General features: G+C 50.0%; 1 protein-coding gene and 1 long non-coding RNA gene across 7 annotated transcripts in view; one reads left to right on the top strand and one right to left on the bottom strand.

Annotated features, from left to right (window-relative positions):
• The window catches only part of LOC135981580 (uncharacterized), a 116,162-nt gene that overhangs the window by 34,955 nt on the left and 57,104 nt on the right, over positions 1-24,103 (top strand). The gene's annotated exons all lie outside the window — the stretch shown is intronic.
• LOC101943268 (indoleamine 2,3-dioxygenase 1) overlaps positions 3,335-24,103 on the bottom strand; it is a 61,869-nt gene continuing 41,100 nt past the window's right edge. The window contains exons 1-11 of one of the 6 annotated variants that reach the window (XM_024108334.3): positions 20,592-22,758; positions 15,173-15,302; positions 10,841-10,936; positions 10,633-10,752; positions 10,001-10,119; positions 9,401-9,415; positions 8,356-8,455; positions 7,564-7,681; positions 6,413-6,464; positions 5,278-5,426; positions 3,335-4,631 (exon numbers count right to left, since the gene is read on the bottom strand). In XM_024108334.3, coding sequence (XP_023964102.1) covers positions 4,240-4,631; positions 5,278-5,426; positions 6,413-6,464; positions 7,564-7,681; positions 8,356-8,455; positions 9,401-9,415; positions 10,001-10,119; positions 10,633-10,752; positions 10,841-10,936; positions 15,173-15,262 — 1,251 coding nt within the window. In that variant the 5' untranslated portion in view covers positions 15,263-15,302; positions 20,592-22,758 and the 3' untranslated portion in view covers positions 3,335-4,239. Of the gene's footprint in view, positions 4,632-5,277; positions 5,427-6,412; positions 6,465-7,563; positions 7,682-8,355; positions 8,456-9,400; positions 9,416-9,991; positions 10,120-10,632; positions 10,753-10,840; positions 10,937-15,172; positions 15,303-16,072; positions 16,188-19,826; positions 20,351-20,591; positions 22,759-24,103 lie in introns of those variants that run through there. The other 5 variants (XM_005286557.4, XM_042846740.2, XM_024108330.3 and 2 more) reach the window with 5 other exon arrangements.

Here is a 24,103-nt window from a genome sequence, read left to right as displayed (position 1 = left end):
CAAACACATTTAAAATCCTTCACTGTTCTCAATTCAGCCCAGCTCTCTCGCCCTAGCTTCTCTGCTGGGAACACTTACAATCTCCTAGAGGTGGTCAGCATTACTGGGCTCATTTCTATAAACGTTCCATGGAAAGCCACCCAAGGACTGGGAGCCAGAACTCCTGGGGTTCTCTGCTGGCTCTGCCACGGATTGGCTCTGTGCATGACGACCTAGGGCGAGTCAATTTGGCCCCTAAAACTGGCTATCCAAGTTTGACTATTCAGGTCCTTATGCCTCTGGCCAAAATTTTTAAACTATTACATACACCTCCTGTGGACTGACTGGGGGCACTTTCCCCCAGAGCCCCTGCCCCCCAGCCTGAAAGCATGGCCAGGAAACTCTGCTCCTCTGCCCGCCCTCCCAAGTGACAGCTTGCAATTCCAACACAGTTGTCAGTACATCAGACCTAGCGTCATCTTCTCAGGCGGCAAAGGAAGATCCTCAGGTGAAAGATAATGCAGCAAACACAGGGAAAGTGTAACTTCCATCTCTGGCTTAGAATGGGGTCTCATGACTAGCCCACGTATGGTCGGGGTTCTTCTCTCAGCACAGCTTACTGAGTCCGCTTGCCCTTGGAAAGGGGGCCTTAGGGCTTGGGGTGCACACCAAATGCTGAGCTCTCTGGAAATCTGGCCCTACATGGCTTGTCCAGGGTCCTGCAGGAGGCTGGCGGTAAAACTGGAATTAGAGGGGGGGAGGGGTTGTGGCTCCACACGTGGCTCTGAACCACGAGACCATCCTGACTCCGGCCATGAGTCAGCACCAGGGCCGGCTCCAGGCACCAGCCGAGCAAGCTCGTGCTTGGGGCGGCATTCCATCTAATCCTTTTTGGTTTTGTTTTGTTTGTTTTGTGCTTCACCGCTTTGGCCGCCCCTGCAGGTTTTTTCTTTTTGGTTTGCTGCTCCCGCCGCCCTGTAGGGGGCGGAGGACGGGAGCGCCCTGCAGCAAGCCTGGCAGGGCAGCCTGCGTCCTTCCCTGCCTGCCGACCGGAGCGGCACGGAGCCCTCCCAGCAGGCGGCGCAGCGGGAGGGGCCGCTTGGCAAGCACCCCACTTAAGGAAGCCCTGGCTGCCCCCCTTCTCTCTCTTTTCCCGCCCCGCTAGCTGGGGTGCGCACTCCGCTGCCCAGGGTCTGCAGGGCTGGGAGTCCCCCTGTACCCACGCTCCCACCGCCCCGCAGGTATTTTTTTTTTTTTTTCTTTCCTTCACTGCTCCTGCCGGCCGGTTTGTTCCCCCCCACCCCTCGCTGCTCCGGCCGGGGGCAGGTTTGTTTCCCGCCCTCCCCCTCCCCTTCACCGCTCCGGCCGGCGGGTTTGTTCTCCCACCCTCCCCCTCCCCTTCGCCGCTCCGGCCGGCGGGTTTGTTCTCCCGCCCTCCCCTTTGCTGCTCCGGCTGGCTAGTTTGTTTCCCCCCCCCGCCCCATTTGCTGCTCCGGCTGGTTTGTTTCCCCCCCCCCCCGCCCCATTTGCTGCTCCGGCCGGGGGCAGGTTTGTTCTCTGTCCCCCCCTTCGCCGCTCTGGCCGGCGGGTTTGTTCTCTCTCCCTCCCTCCCCCGCCCCCATTTGCTGCTCCGGCCGGCTGGTTTGTGCCCCCCCCCCTTTCGCCGCTCCGGCCAGGGGCAGGTTTGTTTCCTGCCCCCCCCCACCCGCCGCTCCGGACAGCGAGTTTGTTCTCCCTCCCGCACCGCTCCGTCCGGGGGCGGGTTTGTTTTCCTCCTCTCCTCCCCTCCCCTCCCCCTTTGCTGCCCCGGCCAGCCAGGCGTTTTTTGCTTGGGGTGGCAAAAAAGCCAGAGCCGGCCCTGGTCAGCACCTGCTTGGAGCTTTGGTGGGGTGGGAGGGGATTTCCTGAAGTGGTTCCTGCCCTTATGAATCAGATTTCCTCTTGTCATACCCCAGCCAGCAGCTGCCCCCGCCTCCACAGCCAGAGTGTACGAGTGCATCAATCTGAAATCTGAACTTGGGCAAAATGGGGAGGGTCTGAGCCTCCGCAGCCCGGACAGGCAATGTGGGGGTTATGTCAGCTGATCTCTTCCAGTCTGGGGCAGAATGGAAGTTCACCAGGCTCTGCCTGGTGGCTTTTCATGTTCGGCCTGTTCAGCTTGCCACAGTTGCAATGTTTTTCAGTTGCCCTGGACTTTGGTTGCCTGTATTTTTCTAAGTTGCAGCTGCATCCCCAACTGACGGGCTCTCAACAGGGTGAGCTGCACCTGCTGCTGCCGCTTGGGGTTCCTGGCAGATGAGTTTGAGACACTGTTTGCAAAAGCTGCTTGGGTGTTGCAGGGGGGAACGTCGGTCCATTTCCCAGGGCTGTGAATAGGCATTCCTGTCTTGCAATGCCCTGGCGTGTGGCTTTGCCTCAACTGTCTCCAGGGGCTGGTGGGCCAGCAGCAGGCCCCTGGGGTTGTGGGCATCCTGCTCCCCTAGAAGCCAGTGTAACAGGAGGCCAGATACAGACTCAAGTATTTAGCAAGTTGCATTATAACTTTCTTCCCCCTGTGGCTTTGCAGCCTGTTTGCACTTCCTCCTCCTGGGGGATTCACAAATATCACTTGAGTGCAGGGGAAGTTAAAGCTGGAAGAAGCGTGTGTCTCTCTCAGCAACCCCAGCTAGGGGCAGAGCTCTAATAACCGCCAGGTGGGAACAGGAGCGGCACCACGGTTTTTGCCACCCTAGGCGGCAGCGCTCCTCCTCTGAGCATTCGGTGGCGGGGGTTCTTTCGCTCCGCATCTTCAGGGCACTTCAGCGGCGGGTCCTTCACGCGCTCTGGGACCCGCCACCGAATTTCTGCTGAAGACCCGGAGCGGAAGGACCCCCCACCGCCTAGGGTCGCCTAGTGGAAGCGCCGGCCCTCGATGGGAAGGGCACTGAAATGTGCTGTTACCGCAGATACCATATGGACAGAGGTACAAAGCACTTCACTTTCCTGCCACTCCCCAGTGCAATGAATGTGTGTCAGGGTTCCTCCCCACTCTGAACTCTGGAGTACAGATGTGGGGACCTGCATGAAAGACCCCCTAAGCTTATTTCTACCAGCTTAGGTTAAAACTTCCTCAAGGCACAAATCCTTCCTTGTCCTTGGACGATGTGCTGCCACCGCCAAGTGAGTTAAACAAAGATTTAGGAAAAGGACCACTTGGATATTTTGGGGAAACAGGAACTCCTCCCAAGCCCCTTCACCCCCTTTCCTGGGGAGGCTTGAGAATAATCTAGCAACCAAATAGGTTAACAAAGTGAGCACAGACCAGACCCTTTAGTTTTTAGTGTCCTAAAAACCCATCCGGTTCTTAAAAGAAGAATTTTTTAGAGGTGCTTCTTTTATTATAAAGGACAAAGTAAATCAGGATGGAAGGTAATTTTACAGGGTAATAAAAAGATTTAAAACACAGAGGATTTCCCTCCTAGGCTCAACTTCAAAGTTACAAAAACAGGAATAAACCTCCCTCTTAGATTATCTTTTGTTTTAGCTTGTGAATTTTCCCTGTGCTAACCATTGTAAGTAATCGCAAGAAAATTTCTGTAATTTTAGATATATCATTTCAATAGGAGCTGGGTTACCTGCTTGGTCGGGGCCGGTGTGTCTGTGTCTGTCTGTCTGTGTCTCTCTCTCTCTCTCTCTCTCTCTCTCTCTCTCTCTCTCTCTCTCTAACCAGAGGGAACAAACAACTCCTGCCCCTGATTTGAAAGTATCTTCTTTCCCCATTGGTCCTTCTGGTCAGGTGCCAACTAGGTTAATTGAACTGATTAACCCCTTACAGGTAAGTGATTCTGTACCTCTGGCCAGGAGGGATTTGATGTTACTGCATACATAAAGGTTGTTACCCTTCCCTTTATATTTATGACAGTGTGCATGGCTCTTTACACCATAGATCTAAATACAATCTAGAAAGCAACGGATTTGCTGGCCGTAATGGCTGGGTTGTCCTTGCCCATGCTGCAAAGTGTGCACAGGCACCATTCAATGAGCCAGGGACCCCAGCCAGTCCTTTTGGTTTCAGTGGATGCACCCACTTGCAATGGTCCACAGATCAGGCTGGCTGCTGCCTTCCTGCTCCCCTGGACTGTGGAGGAGAAGGCCCAATCCTTCCCCATGTCCAGGCTGTCCCATCCCATCTCAAGGTCATGGCTAACCCAGGGCTGACAGCAACAGGAGAGGGGCAGGGCATGGAGGGGCCCATCTGAATGTGCCATCACCGTGGGCTAGTCAGTGTGTTGGCACCGTTGCCTCCTCCTCCGTGAGCTGTGCCTTTCGGGTGGTGTCTCTGATGGCTTTGAGAAAGCGCATAAACCCTGTCCCGCCAGTTCCCCTTTCTGAGAGCACTGACATGCCCTCGTGGACACAGCCCCTAAGCTGCTGCTGCTCCACTCGGCACCTCCCAGCCGGGATGGTGATGTACTTGGTGGCGATCTGTATGTGATAGCTCCGTAGGTCCGCCAGCACCGACACGCACTTGTTGAAAGCTGCATGCAGGCCTGCGTCTCCTGTTGCCAGGACAAACTGCCGGAGGGAGGGGCCAGAAGCTAGGGTCTGAATGAAGGCCCTGTGAGCCGCTGGCATGTAATCCCTCATGCAACTGAGGTACTCTGCTGAGAACCCTGCAACAGCAAGGCAAGAGCATTAGTTTGGGAAATGCAGTGAGAGAGCTCGGCACTGGCCCCCACTAAAGAAAAGGTGCTGGGCCAAAACGGTGGTGGTTACCCAGCTCAGCCCTTCCCTGCTCCTCGCTGTGTGACAAATATCACTCCTCTGAGTGAGTGAGTTACAAAAACGAATGTAAATCATTGGCCCCCTTGGTGACTGATTCTCTCTCCCAACTCCAGTGCCCTGCTCTAAACTCTTACCCCGGGAAGTGACTGCACTATTGCTGAAGTATTGATTCCCTCTGAAAACTATCCGAGCCCATTGCTTCTCTACTGAGTGATGTGGGCCAGGCAGCTGGCAAGCGGGGAGTGTGCACACACGGTTTCTAATAACCTGTTGTTAAGCTGAGGCTAGTGGCTCCCCTGTTTTGTTCTGGCTCTGGCCCATGGGAGGTTTGTTTTTTGTTCTGTTCTGAGGGGGAAATCCCTTTCTGGGGAGACCCCGGTCTCTTGCCCACACGTGTCTGGCAGGAGTCTTCTGGACTAACCCGCTGAACAATATTCTAGTGGCCGGTTCACTAGAACCGGAAGCTCTTGGTGAAAGGCTCCTGTACTAGTCCCACAATAACTGCAGCTTCCAACCGCAGCTATTTCCACTTACCCTGGGCTGCGCTGTGCTGGATTCCTAGCAGTACGTCAAAGCACTGTAATGTAGAGCTCTGTGCCGCACTGCCACCGAAAAACTGCTTGGGGCTGTCCCACACCCCCTCGTACACCAGCCCCTCCGGCATCAGGAAATTGTCCTTCCAGCTGGTTCCAAAAACATGAAGCAAGAAGCAATTGCATGGCCTTTCCCATACTGAATGTGCTAACTGCCTGTTGGGGGTTCCGTGTGGCTTGACCCGCCATGGTGATAGACATTAGTGACTTGCAGCACAGGCAACTTCTCACCAGACAATTGTTCCTGGAAACAGTGGTTCTGCTGTAACGCAGCCCAATGCAAGATCTGTGTTCTGTTAACTCGGAATGACCTTAGCACCACCGAGGCCTAACCCACCCCCTAGTTATCCCCATCGTGAAAGCGCTGTGCTACCTGCAGGAAGGGGAACTCAGGGCTGTGATGCAGGCTTCCAGGCAGTGCCTGTTGGACTGGGCTGGGAACTTAGTTCTTTATCCAACATGTGATGGGCAAAGTTTCTCAGGTAACATCACGGTAGGGTGACCAGATAGCAAGTGTGAAAAATCTGTGGTGGGGGGGGAATAGGGTCCTATAGAAAACAAAGCCCCTACTATTGGCACATCTGGTCACCCTACATTTCGGCTCACTAGTCCAGTTTTTTGTAAATTGGCCACTGCCTGCCAGAGAGGGCGAGACAGAGACAAGAAAAGGGGGAAGGAAACGGAGCTGGTGTCAAGAAGGGGAAGCAGAAGGCTAAATACCAGCTCCTGCTGGGAGGTGAGAACTCAGTGTGCATTTATAAAATGATGGAGCAAATGTTATAGATGATATTGCTTAATGATAATGGTTGGTTGTTTTTTTTTTTTTCCATTTTAAGTGGGTACATTCTCCTTCCTTATACCTAATTGGAAATTACACACCTCCTGCTTTGGGGCAGGATCAGCCCCTAACTGAGCGGGCTGGAAGAATTTTTTCTGTAGTAGGCAGGTTATACTGTAATTGCTGTTTTCTTACACCATCCGGTGCCAGTCCCTGTGGGAGGCAGGGTATTGGTCTGATGCAGTCTAGTGACTCCTTTGTTCCTAATAAGAGAGAGTGACCCAGAGAAGGTACATACCCTGAGAGGTATATGCGAAGGGATCTGAAAAACACTCCAGGATTTACACACTCTGCGGAGACACGGAACATTCATTCAGGTTAATGAGTGCATTGGAGCCATAAGCAACATCTGACACTAACCCTTAGAGCCCTGGCTTTTCAGATATCGCCCTTTGCCAGCAATGTGAGTGTTACGTCAGATATTATTTGGCTTGGAGAGATTCCATGCCCCTTCCTGATTGATTTAAAGTATTTAATCTGTTTAATGGATACATTTCTAAAATGACACATCAGCCTACTCCTGAACCCAGCACTGCACAAACTGGGGTGATCACATTCAGGGGAGCCCCTTGCTTGCTTGGCCTCTCCGCAGGATAAAGTACAATTTGTGGCGGAACTGGCTCTGCTGCTGGCACAGAGGATTGGCGCGTTGCTCTGTGGTGCCAGGCAGGGCTCGGCCCCAGCCATGCACAGGCAGTGGTTTGCAGACATCCCTTGCCCACAAATACTTGGGCAACTTGAGTGAAGTAATGCTATTGGCAGTTAGTGGTACTTGCAGTTCGCTTCATTTAGTGAGCCAAAGTGGTTTGCATAACAGTTCCCAGACCCGGCATCGTACTATGGCTTTAGCACCAGAGATGGTAACTCATGATGTGGATTCAGTTCTGAACGTCCGTCTCCTGCTCATTTCAGTGTGTAACAGTGCTGCTGTCTGTTATTTGTCTCTGCGATCCCTCTCACGGGCATGCTGACTGGCATACATGCTAAAACGTGTATTTGGTGAGACAAGCTTAGAATAAAGCGCATCTCATTTCAGCAGAGCACTGACCGTGGGATGTTTTTAGGGACAGAAAATTAGTTCTTTGGCTGAAATACACTTCTGCGGATGCCCAGTTTTGGACATTGAGGAAGCTCCTGCATCCTTCCCACATCAGCATTCAACTCAATACATCCCTGGGAACCATTACACACTCATTCTAATTGCCTATCTGACCACAAAGGAGACTCTGCAACAGACTCAGGGAGCTAACTACAAGCTGCTCGGGGGAGGGAGCGTGTCTCTCTACCTGGAAGTAATAAAATAGGGATTGATTGTTGCATGAATGTAAATTTTGTTGTGGGATTTTTGGTCAGAATTCGCAAGCGCAGCTATCAAGTCTAAGCACTTACCGTGAATCAGTTTGAAAGCTTCACGCATCTTGCATATAGACAAGGCCACATCCTGCAGTGCTGTTTCCAAGGAGCAAAGGCCATGGTGCAATATGGCATTGACAATAATGGGGATTGCCTTAGAGGGAACAGAGGGAAAAACACTCTTGGTATCCAGAACACAAGGGTCAGACTTTCTGAGGAAAGAGACTGCAGAGTCTCCCAGGTCACTCCCAGTTGTGATACTGTCGGGTTCTCCAGCAGGAGCCATCTCTGGGATTGGTAGGGAATGAAACTGGGCTTCCATCCCTGGTGCCTCCTTAGCAGGGATTCACTTACAGTGGGGTCATACAGATGCCACCCTCTTAAAGGGATGGTGTCCAAACCCCTTCTCCACAGCTCTGCAGCTAGAACCTGCAGAGAGATGCTGAGGTGACTCCAGTAGTCGGCAACAGCAGGGAAGGGTGGAAAAGAACAGAGCTAACAGCAGACTGAGGCTTGGGACCCATTTGCTCTTGTTTATGATGCGGGTCTCCCATCTGCGGGCAAATAAGGAAAAAAACTATCTCGGCCTCTGCTGGGTGAAGAAAGCAAAGTGATTGATTTCTACAGCACAGGGGTTTACGTGGATGGTGGAAAAACCTGCACTTGTACTTGGTCACCATGTCCTAGGTGCGTTTGATCACTTTAAACTGTCATAGAATCTACTGGGCAGAACGCTAGGTTCCTGTGAGGTAAACTTAATGGAGTTTGTACGCAGCACTTAGTCCAGCTGCGAGCGAGCCCCCTTGCTATTTCATTAGGACTCGGTACCTTGATTCCAGCTGCAGCTGCTGCTTCAACAAGAAGAGAGACTAGGAAGAAACCTTTGTTGCTGTCCCCTCCAGGGAATGAAAACAGGATGTCGAGATTCCTAAGGGAAGAAAGATGCATTCCTCAGGGCTAGGTCAGTAAAATGACCTCAAAGAAATAGCAATTTGTAGCTGATGCTGAGAAACTGTATCCAAGGAGAACTGTGCAGTGTAAAAATATCATTAACCAGAAGCTAGTGTGGAATCCAAAGGAAAACATGCAGTGGCTTTTGTGTGCAGCTAGACTGCCAGCTCTTCAGATGAAACTGCATGTAGAAAAGCAAAACCTTTTGAAAACCTGAATTAGGTCCCATTCAGGCTGACGTATAGAAACGGCTGTGAAATCAGTTGCGTAAGGTGCTGCGTGCACATGTTTGCATGTGCTGTCTAAACTACCCTGCAGAATTGAATGATTTGTTCCTTTCCCATATCTGTGTATACTATGCTGGTATTCTTTCATACAAGTCACTCCAGGAGCATAAACTAATCAATCCCTGCCTCCCTCTCTCCCCACCAAAAGTAGTTTTATCCCAGTTTTATGATGGAGAAGCTGTAACACAGCGGTGAAGAAGACCACCCCCCCCCCCGTTTGGGGTCGGTGGTGCACTTGTTAGTCTGTGCAGGTTGAGTTGGGGATGCTGCTGTAGCCGTAAGACCAAGCCACCTTTCCTTTCCTTGCTCTCCCCCATGCCTGTCCGTGTGTGCCTGCACCTCCAGCTGGAGGCGTGATTCCAGCGTGTGGAGACATACCTGCCCTAGCTTGATGGGCATTAGCACGCTAAGACCTGAATGTAGCCATGGTGGTGGGGGGGCTGCACCTGAGTACGCACCTGCCCGAGATGCTAGGCATGTACTCGGGGTGGCTAGCCCCTCCCACCCGCTGCGGCTACACGGTACTTTGAGCATGCTGGGCATGTCTCCTTGAGGTGGGAATTGCGCCCCTGGGGTCACTCTGGCACAGCGCTCTACAGTCCTGTCATTCGCCAAGACAAACCAGATCTACTTACTCTGCGTTCAGGGGTCTCCAGGCACAGCCGGGACGGAGCCGCAATTGAGGAAGAAAAAAGAAAGCCGTGAGGAGGAGGAAAGATTTTAAGACTGTTTTTAAGTGAGGACAACCCAGCGCTGTTGAGTGGCCATGACATGGGTTTCCAGGGAACCCTAACTGGGGCTGCATAGACCGTGGGGTGTCCAGCACCCAGTCACGGATGGGGGGCTCAGGGCGGGAATTTACCTTCTATCTGGGTTCAGCTCTTTGAAGAGAACAGCCCCTAGTGTCTCACCCTGCTACTGCCAGAGCTGTGTGACCCCAAGTCTCGAAGCAGTCGGTAGCTGAAATGTCCTATGAGGAGGCTTGTACCAGACAGGAGGATGCCTGGATCAGTTAATGGGGCACCAGCAGGTGAAAGCATCTGGATAGCACCTGTATGATTGCACTGACTGGGTTCACTGTAATATGTTTATATGCATTCAGGTGACCTGATCTGGGCATGACCTACAGGTGAGAGCTGCATGCCTACACCTCCAACAGGCGCAGCATGGTGGTGTCGTTACTGTATACAAAGCGCTGTGGCATCTGACAGAGGTGGTCCCGGAGCTCTACATACCCACAGGGGTCTCTCTTCTTCCAGTTTGCCAAAACGCAGTCTGCATAGACAAGAATGGGCGGCAGGTCGAGAAGCTCAGAGATCGTGCAGTAAGGCACCGCGAGCGCTCTGGGAAGGATCTAGGTTAGACAAGAGTGTTACAGGAACAGCAGATGGCTACTGTGCTGGGTAACAAAACAGGAGAACTGGGGAGATTCACCCTGTTGGGATGGAAACTCTGCTTCTAACAAAGGCAGTTTTGCAGATCAGTGCTGAGCGGGGCACTGTGACCCCAGGGCACTGTCAGTTCCTGCCTTTCATCCACCTCTTTACGTTGACACACTAGTTCAAGAGGGTGGCACTCAGGCTCAGAGATCATGCTTTTTGCCGCAGTTTGTGTCTTCGGAGACAGGGTGGGTGGTTAGCTGGGCTTCCTGGTGCTTGCTCTTCATGCAGCACAGGGGAAGAGCATGGTCATGTTACTGAGCACTGCATGCTGTACAGGTAGGTAGGCTAGTAACGTTCCCCAGTACTTGCTCCTCAGTCTCTGACCTGCCCTAGTGAAATGGGAGCCAAGCCAGACACTGAGTGTTGGCATCGTTGATGCCGGAAGATCAGGATGTAGGACAGCAGAGGGTAACAAAGGTGCTGACCTTCACTGTCTGTCTGCCGCCTCCTTGCCATACGTATCCCATTGTGATGAAGCCGAGAGCCAGGCGAGCCAGGCGCAGCTGCCTGTGTCCTCGCAGGTACTGTGTGCTGAGCAGTGGCATCTGCGAGGGGAAAGAGACATTAGCGCAGCCCCAGGGAAGAGTTAGTTATCGACTGATAACCTGCTGCGTGCAGCACTGGTTAGCTAACCTTTGCTACTTCCCGGCGGAGCTGATGTCCCTCTATCAGGTGGGGCAGGTTGGCTGCGACATTCATCCAGGGAGCGTAATAATCTGGCAGTTCCGTCTGTATGAAAGAAATCTAAATGAGGGCGTTCCTTTTAACGACGGAATGTTTTCCCTGCTGCGACCCAGCTTCCTTCTGGGTCTGAACCGAGCAGAATCCCGCCTGCCCGCTCACCGGCCCTCCCATATTAGCACAGAACTCCCACTGACTCTCCCCCGCAACTCCAGCGGGAGACTTACGAGTTCAGCTGCAGGCCGTTGAAGGCCAGGTTTTCAAAAGAGCTCGGCGTCCTGGATACGCGTTGGGCGCAGGGCACTGCTGTAAATCTGGCCCCAGCTGTGTGGGCTGAGCACTTGGCTGTGGCCAGGAGCCCTCTGGAAATTCCGGCTCTTCAGAGCTCAGAACGTTCCTCTCGGGACGTCCTAACCAAGAGAACCTGAATCTAGGGGAGAGCTGGAAATAGCGATCGCTTCCCTCTTGGTCCCACCCCATTCCCAATTCTCCCTCAGTGGGAGCTGTGGTCTGAACAGACTTGGTCACAAAATCTGGGAGTGCCGCTCGTTCTCTTGCCAAGGGAAGAACAACAGAAAAGACCTCATGAGGCCTAGGGCCTGAATATTGGATGGGCTGCTAGTTCTTCCTGCTTCTGTCTTTGCTACAGCAAAACTCAGCTAGGTTAAAGACTGAGGGTATGTCTATGCTGCAATTAGCCCTAGCCCAAGACAGCTGGCAAGGGCCAGCCACACGTGTCTAAGGGGTTTCTGAATTGCAGTAGAGATGTTTTGGGCTTAGCCAAGGTCTGGTATCCTCCCACTTTGCAGGATCCTAGAGCCAGGGCTCTAGCCTGAGCCTAACCGTCTACACTGCATTAAACAGCCTCTTAGGCCAAGCCTGAGTCAGCGGGCCTGGGCCAGCCGTGGGTTTTTAATTGCAGTGTAGGCGCATTCTTCGTGTCTGGCCACTAATCCTAGCTCCAGCATATCACCTTGGAGTCCAGCGAGCCTGCAGTGGGCATAGCAGGGAATAATAGCGTGCCTTGAAATACAGTTAGTTATTCATCATTAGCTGCAAGGGGGAAGAGGCTGCAGAGGCAGAATATTCTGTCATTCAAAGTAAAACACACACAGTTGTGAAGAAATTGTTCTTTGTTTTGTTTTTACAAATCAAAATTCCATTTAACCGAGTGGCAGACAACACATTCGCTTGTCCAACCGTGCTCCCTAGGCATGGGCAATGTGGTTTGGCCAGTGTAATGAGAACAGACAGAATAAGCAATCAGGCTTGACAGATGCATCTAATTTGGGATCACTCAGACACTACGTAAGCATCATGCGAGACAGAAACGTTTTGGTTTTATTCACTTACTGATGGGGAAACTCCCATTTTAAAACCACCATGGCCTGATGGTGCTTTTAGCATGCTGTACACGTAGATCTGAGGCTTAAATGCGCTTCTTCCTATTTATTGGTCTCTCACTGTATGTTTGTGGAGCCCAAAATGTGGCCTGATGTCATACTACAGCAAGGCACTATTTCTCCTGAATTTTTGCACTATTCATGCTCAAATATATCATTTTAGGAGAAATAGTTTGGTGACTTCTTTCCCCCCTCACTGACGTGATGAAAACCCTTTTTACAGTGGTTTGAAAATGATACAGGCACAAATAAAAAGGAAGTGCAGAGAGAACAAAGATGGTATTGCGTTGGAAAATAAAACCGGTTGGTAATATTTTTCGTATAGCCCAGGATGAAATGATACTTAAATGTCGGTAATAGATGGAAAGCTCATGAGCAAGCGACATCAAAGTTTCTGCTCTGCTTGCTGGACATTTTGATCTTGTAGAAACTTCACTGTATAATCACAGTAAGTATCTAGGGATGCTCTGAGGTACAACGTGTATTTACTATGGGTATTTTAAGTCAAAAATTTCAGTCCATGTAAGTCATTTCTCTTGATAAAAATTAAGTATTAAATAATCCCTACTGTCATGTCAATGTACACAAATTTGTTTTTAAATTCCCGTATCTAGATTGTATGTAATCTCCCCTTGTCCGTTGCTAGATTCCAAGGCCAGATCTAATTTTGTGCAAGATGTTGGGCCTCCTTCTGATTTTATGCTGTAACTACTTTCTCTGGAGTGAAATCAGAATCTGACCTGTTATGACCATGTGAACATATTGGTAGAGTATCACGCCAGTCTGCTTTACTTTGGGGCTGGAAAACCAGCCTTGCAATGAGGCTTAAGGAGCTCAAGTCCTCTCTCACTTTTAGTTTATCAAAGAGAAGGTAATCAATTATCTATACACAGTGATCGCCAGTGTGGTGATAGGGGCTTTTCAACCTCTCTGACAAAGGCATAACAAGCTTTAGTGGCAGGAAGTAGATAATTTTATTTTAAATAACTTCAACTTCCAGTGCTGGTGATTCTACCCCGTCCCCTGCTAAGAGCTTTCGTTGTTTAATCCTCCTCACAGCCAGTTAGAGCTTTGCATTGAGATTTGATTATAATCACTGGCTTATGTTTCAGGGTTCAGCTGGTTCCCTGCAGGGGTCAGGCGGGAACACCCACCCCCCCACCCCAGTTGGCCAGATGCATGCTTCACAGAAAGGAGGGGGGAAAAAACAGCACATGAGATTAGCTGGAGAAGGGGGATGGGTGGTCTGAAGTGGTACAGAGAATTCTTTCCAGATAGGGGCTGATGGGTCGTGCTTAGATGGTGGTTAGACCCTGAGCGATTCTCTTTTCCCGCCCCCCCCTTGCGATTTGGGGCTCAGGAAGGAATTTTTTCCCAGGTCAGATGGCAGAGAGTTTTGTGCTTTCCAAGGTCTCTGATCATGTGTGGCTGTGCAGATCACTTCCTCCAATTATCTGGGCATATCTAATCAATTCCATGCCATTGCCGGCCCTCAGACACTGGTGGTACCTTGGTCTCTCCCTGGGGTCCACAGTTTAGTCTCCTGAGGACTGAAATGTTGTGGTCTGACTAAAGTTTTTGGGTAAATATAGGGTTATCTGGCTAAAAAATAATGGCCTATACAGAATGGATGTACAGAAGGTCAGGTGAGATGATCTAATAGTTTACAGAACGTAAGGCCAGAAGGGACCAAGAAGCATGACATGGTTGGGCACTTAGGTCCCATTGAAGTCAAAGGTGCATTTTGAAAATTATACATTCAGGGTAGCAAGCGCCTAAATCATTTGAGAGTTTCATAGAATATTTAATTCATCCACTGAGTCTCTTAAACCAACCGCAAGTGTGTAGCTTATGGCAAATTACACCCATATGACAGGATGGGCTTTCAGCTACTAGTTTAAGGTATAATGTGAAAGTCGGGTGTGGTTTTAGAATTTTTTTTTTTTAAATTCTCAACCGTTTTTTGGATAATCTTTAAAACAGATGGTGAATCCCAGTAATGATGGAACCTGGGGCCATTCTAAAGAAAAAGAGCTCTCAGCCATGCTTGAGGCTGTTTCCATCACTTCACACTGACTCTCAGACGTTTTCGGCTTCGGGGTGATGTTTGGGGTTACTGCACGTGCTAGTTGTGGTGTTACGTGGGTGATGAATGAGGGGGGTGTGCTGCGGTGAGGGGCTCTGTGCATTTGGGATATTTGTCACATGGATTTGGCAGCTGGACCAAGAAATCCACCATCAATGCAGTCTCTCTTGTACAAATAAGGAAACTGCTTTGGGCAAAGTAGTTGAAGAGTAAGGGCAGTAATGTGTTATTTCTGTTATCATAATAGTCTAGGACTCTTGGAGTGACATGTATACAGTTTGTAGGTATGAGTCTAATTTCTGAGAACTTAAAAATTGGCCAGTAGCAGACAGCAAAATCCATTGCTTATTCAACCGGGAGATATTCTGAGCAAAAAGCTCTCAGCCATGTTGGAGCTGTTTCCAGTGCTTCACGCTGTGACTCTACATACAAACTCTCAGGCAAGTCACTCTGAAGCCTTAAATGTCTATTACAAAAATTGTTTTGTTATACATACAAATTACTAAAATATACATATGCTAAGGAATGGTGTGTGTAAAACATATAGCATTAAATAAGTAATATTGTATTACACATACACTAATGAGCACTTGGCATATAAAATTGCAATAATTGCTAATTGGTAAGCAGCAGTGTTCTATTTTTGCTATATATAATAGAGCAGATATTATTTTTATATTGCAATATAAATAATATCTGCTCTATTTGCTCTAATTTTATGTATATTGGTTTAGCAGACCAGGCAAATGTGCTGCGTAAAATTTTAACTTGCTACTGTAATACTAAAACTCTTACCAGTGGGTCTGGGAGAACAAAGCCGTGTTCTTCTGAAATGTGAAACTCCTCCAGGTTCTGCAGACTCTCACTTTTGTCTTCATGTTCCATGCCTGTGATGTAGCTTCTTAGTTTCCCTGCCCATCAGTCCCTGAGCAATGAGAAATTATCACTACATCAGGAGTAGAAATTGCCATGTCTTTTTTCATTTACTTACCTACTCTTTGGAGTTTAAATAAGTTGTAATGTATGGGGACTTTTTTGTTCCCCAGTCAAAATCACCTGATGGCTTATTTTTCTATTTTCTGTTGTGTATCAGCAAACTGAAAATAGTATCACTTCTTCCTCTTAATGCTTCTCTTTATTCATGAGGTTTGGGAAGTTACAGAGCTGAATCGATCCCTTATCAAATGTAGTGTGTAATAATCTTTTGATGCAAATTGTCCTGGTCACACGGCAATTGTTCTTTAGGGCAGGGCCGGGCCAGTGCAAGGATGTTTTGCGCCCTAGGCAAAACTTCCACCTTGCACCCTCCCTCCTCCCAGAGTCCTGCGGCAGCTCCCCGCGCCCCCCCCCCCGCAACAGCTCCTCACCCCCCCTCTGCCCTGAGGCACCCCCCTATGGCAGCTGCCCCCCCTGCCCGGGGAGCCATGCAGCAGCTCCCCACCTCAGCTCACCTCTGCTCCGCCCCCTCCCCAAGTCCTGCGGCAGCTCCCCACCCCCTCCTCCGCTCTGAGGCGCACCCCCCCCCCGTGGCAGCTCCCCCCCCCTGCCCGGGGAGCTGTGCGGCAGCTCCCCACCTCAGCTCACCTCTGCTCCGCCCCCTCCCCAAGCCCCGCGGCAGCTCTCCCTCCCCCCCTCCACCCTGAGGCTCCCCCCCCGGCCCGGGGAGCCGTGCGGCAGCTCCCCACCCCAGCTCACCTCTGCTCCGCCTCCTCCCTGAGCACGCTGTCGCTGATCCACTTCTCCCACCTCTCAGGCTTGTGGCGCCAATCAGCTGTTTGGTGCCGCAAGCCTGGGAGGGAGAGAAGCAGAGTGGGGCGGCGTGCTCAGGGGAGGAGGCGGAGCAGATGAGCTGGGGCGGGGAGTTCCCCTGCGTGCCGCCCCCTGCCCTTACTTGCTGCAGGCAGCCCTCCCCGTGCGCGCCCCCCCCCCCCCAGCTCCCTGCACGTAAATGACGATGACCAGGGCGGCCGAAGAAAATGCCACCCTCCCAAATGCTAGTGCCCTAGGTGACCGCCTAGGTTGCCTAATAGGTTGCACCGGCCCTGGGTCAGGGTTAAAGTCAGTTTTGTTTTTCTCTCCAGGGGGCTATAAATTACGGAACAACTTGATGGCACCCAGACACAATTTCCCAACAATGGTTGTGTCTTGGTGCCTTTTCATCCTGAAGGATCACACAGTGTTGGGGACTTCACAGAGAGTCTGTGAAGTCCCCATCTCTGAAGAGCAGTCATTTCTGAGCTGGGATATGGCAACTATTAAATAGGATGCAGCAATATTAAAAAAAGATTGGGCAGGAAGTGTAAGTGTGTGTGTGGAGTGGGGGGTGGGGGGAATTAGGAAGGCATAATTCCTGCACAAATTCCTTTTGGGCAATGTGGGTTCAATTTGGCTGGCAACTGTCAGGCACAGCAAGTTTTGTTCAAGGACGGTTGAAAATGTTTGCTGTACCAGGACATGCCTTGTAAGAGAAGCCATGTTAATGGGCAAGTGATCTGGCCCCTGGTTTTACCTCCAGCACCCTGGGACTTCAGCAGAGTTACTTCCAAGTAACGGCGCATCTTCCAGGTGATGCTCCTCTCGGCATTTAAATATGAATTCTGACCCAGACCAAATCTGTCTCGATTAGCAGATCTCTCCAAGCTATTTTTCACTTCTGCCTGTGTGAACAGGTCATTTTATGCAGGCTTTGAAAAGCAGCTCTGTTGCAGACTTCCAAGGGTACAAAAAATCAACACCCCTAAGAGGTAGTGTCGAGTAGCCCAGAGAGCCCTATGCTGATCTGACCCCTGCAGTAGGCAGCATTAGCTCAACGGAAGATTTTTCTTCGTGGACCTAGCAACCTCCTCTTGGGGAGGTGGATTAACTGCAGCAACCGGAGAATCGCTCACTACAGCGATACTCACAATGCTACAGCCGCACAGTGCTTCCAAGTGTGGATGTTGTCTTTGGGCAAATCTTATCTGATTGAGAACCCCTGCTTTACAGGAAGCGCTTGACAATTTCTGTGTCTCAAACTGGGGGGTCGGGACCCCTCGGGGTCGTGAGGTTATTACATGGGGGGGCCGTGAGCTGTAAACCTCCACTCCAAATCCCACTTTGCCTCCAGCATTTATAATGGTGTTAAACTTTTGACCCCTTTCACATAGCAAGCCTCTGAGTGTGACCTCCCCCCCACTTATAAATTAAAAATACTTTCTTTACAGCAGTGACTCTCATATGTATAAAAGACTGCATTTTGGAAGTGTAATTCACTACAGTGCTCGTTTTGGCCACAGGGTGGCAGTGCTGCGTGCCAAATGAACAGAGGACGTCAGCGAGGGGGGAATGTCACATTGCGTTGCATTCCAGAGGGAACCAATTCCAGCCATTCCCTGCAGGAAACCACACTCTCCATTTGATTTCTATAGCCAGGGAAGTTGCGTGGAAATGCCTTCTAAGGGTTAAAGCTGAAAGCACTTATCCTGACTGCAAGTCTCGCTCCCACCAGTCCCGCGGTGTGGGCCGTACTCCGACTGCGGACAGAGCACTTGTTTATCTCCAGGCTTGTCTACACTTGCAGCAGCACAGCTGTGCCACTGTAGCACTTGGTGGAGATGCAACCTACACCATGGGAGAGCTTCTCCCGCCGGCACAAGTACTTCACCTCCTGTCAACATAGCTACCGCCTCTCGGGGAGAAGTCCTCGCATCAACAAATCCCGACCAACCTCCCGGTACAGACAGCGCTAACGTCATTGCTCAGTGTGTCGGTTTTCCACACCCCGAGCAACATAGTTATACCGACATACATTCGTAGGGTGTAGGCCAGGGCTCGGTCTGCTGTCATGGCCTGTTGGTTCAAATACAGGTCTGGGAACCAGGAACTCCAATGCTCCGTTCCCATCTCTCTCTCACTGAGGCTTACAAGTCTTAGAAACACGACCTTATGTGCATGGGCATTTTCTAGATCTGCAGAATTGTGACCTCTGTGCCCAAAGGGTTACCGTAAAATCATATAATTGTAGGCCTATTTTGAAATAGGAAGTCATCAGCCAGGGAGGCTTTTTTTTTTTTCCTAGTGGGGAATTGGTTTTTGGCCCCGCACTGCAGATATCAGTGATGTTAAAATATTTGTACATCACAAAAATAAACTATGTACCACTCCCCCAATTTAAGTGTGTCCATGGCCTTGAATAAAGCAAATCTCAGAGCAAGTCATTGACATGTGTACATCAATTTGAATGACCTCAATCACTTTTAATATGGCCAAAGTGTTTGCTTCCCAAGATCAAGTCCCCCATTCTGTCAGTATGGCCTACATTCTTAGGCATGTAAGCATGGTAAGCTGAGCTCAAGCAGTGACTGAAAAAATGTGCGAGTTGTGGTGGATAATCAGCTGAACATAAAGAAAACACTGTATGAAATGTTATTGCTGCTGCTGTTAAGCTGTTAAGTGTAGACAAGCCAAAGTCCAGTTCCAACAGCTCTAATACCATGTGAAAGAGAAGTTAGTTGTGTTGGGCTAAAAACAAACAGTTGTTACTTTGTTGGGGCAAAAGACGGTCAAGGATGAGCGTTAAAAACTTACTTATTTTTATAAATTTCAAGGAAAACCAACTAAAAACTACCTGGACTAAGGAAACTAAGGATTGTTAGAGAAGATAAGACTCTCAAGCATTTCAAAAGAAGGTTAAGAAGGGAAAACCGAGGGTAAGCAATAAGAAACTGGGGTTCAGTAAATAAACACGCCATTAGCCTGAGGTCTCAGTGGTATACAGTTTGTTACTCAAACTTTAATATTGGACAAACACCAGCGATTGGGTTAATAACACCTTTGTACGGTGTTGTAACTTAGATGGAATATATGGGCCCAATGGGCTCTTCAAACAAATATTTATCAATCTAGCAATGGCTGGAAGTTGAATTGAGACAAATGCAGCCTGGAAATAAGGTGTAAATTTGTAACAGTGAGGGTAATTCACCAGTGGAACAATATCCAGTGTTGTGAAGGATTTTCCATCACTGGCAAGTTTTAAAAAGTCCAATCTTAAATCTCAAAAAATCGATCTACAGCCTAATTCCTTTTGCTCTAGAATGTCCCCAGAACATGTTGTACAGGAGGTCAGACTAGATGATCACAACGGTCCCTTCTGGCCTTGGAATCTATGAATTAGGCACATACATGTGAGTCTGCCCTCCCCCCTCAATCTCTCAAAGGGTGGTCTGCTCCTACAGTTACTGCAGGAATGAGCATGCGCTGCTGGACAATAGTACCTGAGCTACAGGTTAAAAGCAGACCCCTCGGATTACGTAGGTCCCTGCCTGGCTTGCTGTGAAGAATTCAGCAGATAACCAAGTAGCAGAAAGTTCCAGGGACAAAGCCACAGCTCCATGGCACTTTGCCCCAGGTACCGAGAATGTAACATACCTGTTTGGGGGGGGGGGGCAGAGAAGAGCTGCAGTTTCCATACCTTTGTTGTTCATTACAGTGACCCAGATTTTACCAAGTTCTCTCCCAACGTGTTCTTTTTCTCTTCAGTAAGGTGAAGGTGAGCAGTAGGGTTATCGCTTTGTTCTTTGGTAGCCCCTTTATCATTAAAGTGAGCCATATGTGCAGATGAAGCCATGTATATTGTCGAATGTCTCCTCCTGAGTTATTCAGCCTTATCAGACCAGCTTCTTCTAGCATGGGGGGTGCCTGCACTTCTTTGACATCAGCAAAGGGATTTGTCATTGATTGTTAAACTTTAACTTGTTGTCCCCACCGAACAGGCCTTTCCAGGTGGGAGTCTGCATGCCCCGCCTATGTACGGGAACTAAATCCAAGAAGTATTTGCTGTGCTATCTTTTGCATTTGTAGAGGTTAATGGCTTTTCCTTTTAGGAACCGCTTCTTGTTAAAGCAGCCCCAGTATGTTTCATATAAAAACATCCAGCACATGACATTCCTTATAAGAACTGGCTTTGCGGTTGCAGGGGGATGTGGGGACTTGCGTTATTTCAGTCCTTCGCTACTCGTGAATAATCCCTGCCCATCTCTTTTTAGGTCTGATTCAACAATTGTTTTCCCCCTCTCCTCAAAGGTCAGCTGATATCTTTTAACTTTTGCCCACTTCTCTACACGTGCAGGTTCTGCTAGCAGCAATGCTGTGGTGCTAAAACAAAGCAATTCCCTCTTTGCATTTTTCTGTCTGATTCATAATAAAAATAAAGACACCCTTTGAGTAACTTCCCTACCTTATCGTAACTGGAGTTCTTGAGATGTATGGCCCCTCTCAGTATTTGACGAGCTGCCCTCCTTCCCTTCTGCTTCAGATCTTGGCAAGAGTTGATAGTTGATCCACCCCACCCCTTTTAAGTCCTGTCTCTCAGTGCAGAGCAATGAGGAGGCACGGTCTGGACAGGGTGCAAACATGGACCAATGGACACTGCTTGCAAGAATTCTTGTCTCGGGCGCGTGGAGCGCATGCATACCCACGCTGGAATACACAGAGTGACCAGCACTCGAAGAAGGGGAACTTTACACAAGGAAAGAACTGGAGTTGTTTCAGTGCTGGTCCCATTATATATTCCAGTGTAGGTGACAAACAGTACTCCCTTCCTCTTCCTCAGTAAGGATGCAGATGGGATTGCTGCTTGTAGAACCACTGCTCCAAAGGATGCCTCAGCAGAGAAGTCTCGGACCCACGGCGTAACGTCTTGTGAACGTGTGGATGGAACTCCGCGTTTGCTTGGTATTTGCAAGGCAGCGACCTCTGAAAGTGATGCCACTGAGGCAGTTAGTCTACAAGGGTACAGAGCCCTTGCCCCGTGTGGAGGAGGAAGCTGGGCCAAGCTGAAACGGAGGCTTTCTTCTCTATGGAGTCGCTGTCCGGGGTAGAGACTGCACCTGCGATGTGTTCAGCCCTGGTTAAGATCAGTCTGGCAAATGGGGTCACATGGGTGCATGCCACCACTTCACCCACCAGCATCCGGAAGGAACAAACTGTTTGCTTGAGGGCTGAGGTGGATTTGGACACTGCGGTTCCTCGAGGGTAGAAGCCTGTCTGGTGGTAAGTATGGTTTGTCCATGGTCGAGTCCAGAGCTGCTCCAAAGAACACTCCGCCGGCTTCACCCGACGCACACTAGAGTGACACTGATGCCCGAAAGACTGGCACAGGCTCAGCAGGGTGCTTGTTGCTATCTGTTCTTGGTGGGACTGGCCCTTGAGGAGCCAGTTGTCAAGGTAGGGCAACAAACATGTTTTCCCCCTAGGGGCGATCGGGGCTATTCACAAAAGTTGTAACACTGCTTCCAGCAGTCTGGTTTGCAGCATCGTACATCTTTCAGATGCACCTGGCCCACAGCAGATTCACTGTACGGTGAGCACAGATTGCTTTTGCCTTTGGGAAAATAGGCTGCAACCAGTCACGTTCGTTCAGTGACAGGATAACGGCAGCCAGTAGAACCATCCTGCATCTTGTACGACGGATGTTAGTTCTGGAGGCCACTCTTGGAGCTCGGACAAGAGGATGGGGGGTGGGGTTGAAGTACCTGGAGTATAAACTTTCTTCTCTCTTCCATAGGTTAGTCCACACACACCTTGATCCTTCTAGGAGCCCTAATCACAGGCAAGCACCCAATGGCAGGGGTCACCTTAGTGAGTGTGGCGTGGCTGAAAGTGGGTAGAGGTCAGCCTGTCAGAGCTCTGCTAGAGCTGGGGATAAGGGCGTAGTATCGGTGACTGGATGGCGTTTCAATGTCTCGCGCGGACACTGTGTCCATCAGCATCGGGGACTCTAGAAGGGAGCGGATTGTGGTTGTGCCAGAGGAGAGCTGGCTGAGTTGTTAGTGTCTGGACCAAGGGTGGAGGCTCAAGTGTGTACATGCTCCTCGACAGCTCTGCCGTGCCCAGAGGATGGCTTCAGAGCACAAGCTCATGGTACCATTGGTGCCTGTGTGGTGTCACCTGGAGCACCACATGAACTCTGCACCCTGGGGGGCGGAGGGGGGGAGCTGCTCTCTTCTTCGAGGACTTATGAGCAGATTGCTCTGCTCTCTTGTGGCTTGGTGGACGTTGCCACTGGTGCCGGGCTGTGAGTTGGAGAACAAGGGGCCCTTATATCTGATCAAAGTCTCCTGGGTAGCTCCGTGAGGTGTTGATGGAGCTGGAACTCCTGAAGAAATTGCCAGGAGAAATTGAGCAGCAAATCCCACGCTTGCAGGTGTTACAGGATGCTCTCCCCATCTATAATTAGACCTTGGGGAAGATTATCACATCCCTCACGTGGCATGCTTTTATCTAAAATTTGATATGACATGAAACTTCTACTTGGTGATATTGCATGTTTCAGCAGATCATAATGCATATGAAATGTGTTGTACGGTTGTCACTAAAAAATGCTGTGGGTTTAGGAGGCACCCAGATACCTCCCCTTGTCATTGTCTCTGGAGACTAGTAACCAGCGCCCAGGTGGGTGCTGAACAGAAATTAGCAGCCATTCTCCAGCAAGGGAGCGACAATTCAATGACTCACTTGCGTCAGGCCCTACCAGGGGAATTGCTCAACATTGCCTGGGGACTCAGCAATGGCCCCAAGACATGCCTGGACTTCAGTTTTATACCCTCGGTCCATGTGCTGGGCGAACACAACATAGTGGGCATATGCTGGGCCTTTCTCCTGCTCCCCTCCGCTGCAAGCGACACAGACTCTCGGAGTAGTCAGTCGTTCGGCCCAGTTTAAGGGACAAATCTGTGTATTAAGGACTGCAATATCCAGGGAGGTGAGAAAAAGTGACTTGTTGACAGATTAACCCTAATAGTTAAAGTGTGACAGTTTAATGCCCAATCTCTCTAGATTTTGCCTCTCTTGCCTGCCTAGATGTTCTTTTATTGACTACAGTCTAAAGAGTTTGGACTGCGTGCTTACCACACACTTCAACGTTTCTTTTGGTACTGTTTGTTTGCCTAAAGATTGTGACAGGTTGGACCCCCTTGGCTGTCCCCTGGTGTGCTGGGAGGCCACTAAGAGGGGGTCCAGGCTGGCAGATTAGTCTTTTTACCTGGTGTTGCTGGACTAGGCTCCCCACCCTTTTCCAGCCAAGCACCTGGGCAGGGCCACACCCAGCTGCACAGAGACACAGACATCTGCTCTGGGAAGGCTCAACTTCAAGGCTGGTGGCAGCACCTGGGTGCTGTGGCAAGCCCCTTGAGTACAAACCCGAAATGTATATGAAATGTGCCTCTTCCCTCAGTGTGCAGGAGGGTATGCACAACTTCTCACTTGACCGGGGCGGTAGTGTGCTTTGTGACCTATAACAGGAGGTAAGGTGTATTTAACCTGGGTTATATTGTAAAATCACTATTTCTTGTTTTATTCAGACAATTATACTATTAAGCTATCTGCCTTCTTCTAAGTTTGCTCGCTGTAAGAAACTGGTTTTGAGAACTACAGGCAAGTTCTCACCCTGAATGCGATCTTCTTCACAGGCCAGATGCCCTTCCAGCCTGGTTTCAGTTCTTTTTCCCCCCAGTTCAGTCTTTGCTGGAAACAACTGTCATCTTGGGTGGGGTCGCAGCGGAGAACTGATGACCTGGATTACCTCACTCCCCACCCTGAAATAGGGTTTACATAAGGTGGGAGTCCTTTGTTTCCTAGTTTGACACCCCCCTCCCCCCGCCTCTTGTGGAAAAGTATAGAATGCAAGATGGGTTCCAATATCAGGTGACACGGTCACGTGCCTGTGTAGGGCCCCCGTAGCCATTCTTC

This window comes from Chrysemys picta, chromosome 2, assembly GCF_011386835.1.
Source record: "Chrysemys picta bellii isolate R12L10 chromosome 2, ASM1138683v2, whole genome shotgun sequence".
Taxonomy (NCBI): Eukaryota; Metazoa; Chordata; order Testudines; family Emydidae; genus Chrysemys; species Chrysemys picta.
This window is presented reverse-complemented; position numbering and strand designations above follow the sequence as displayed.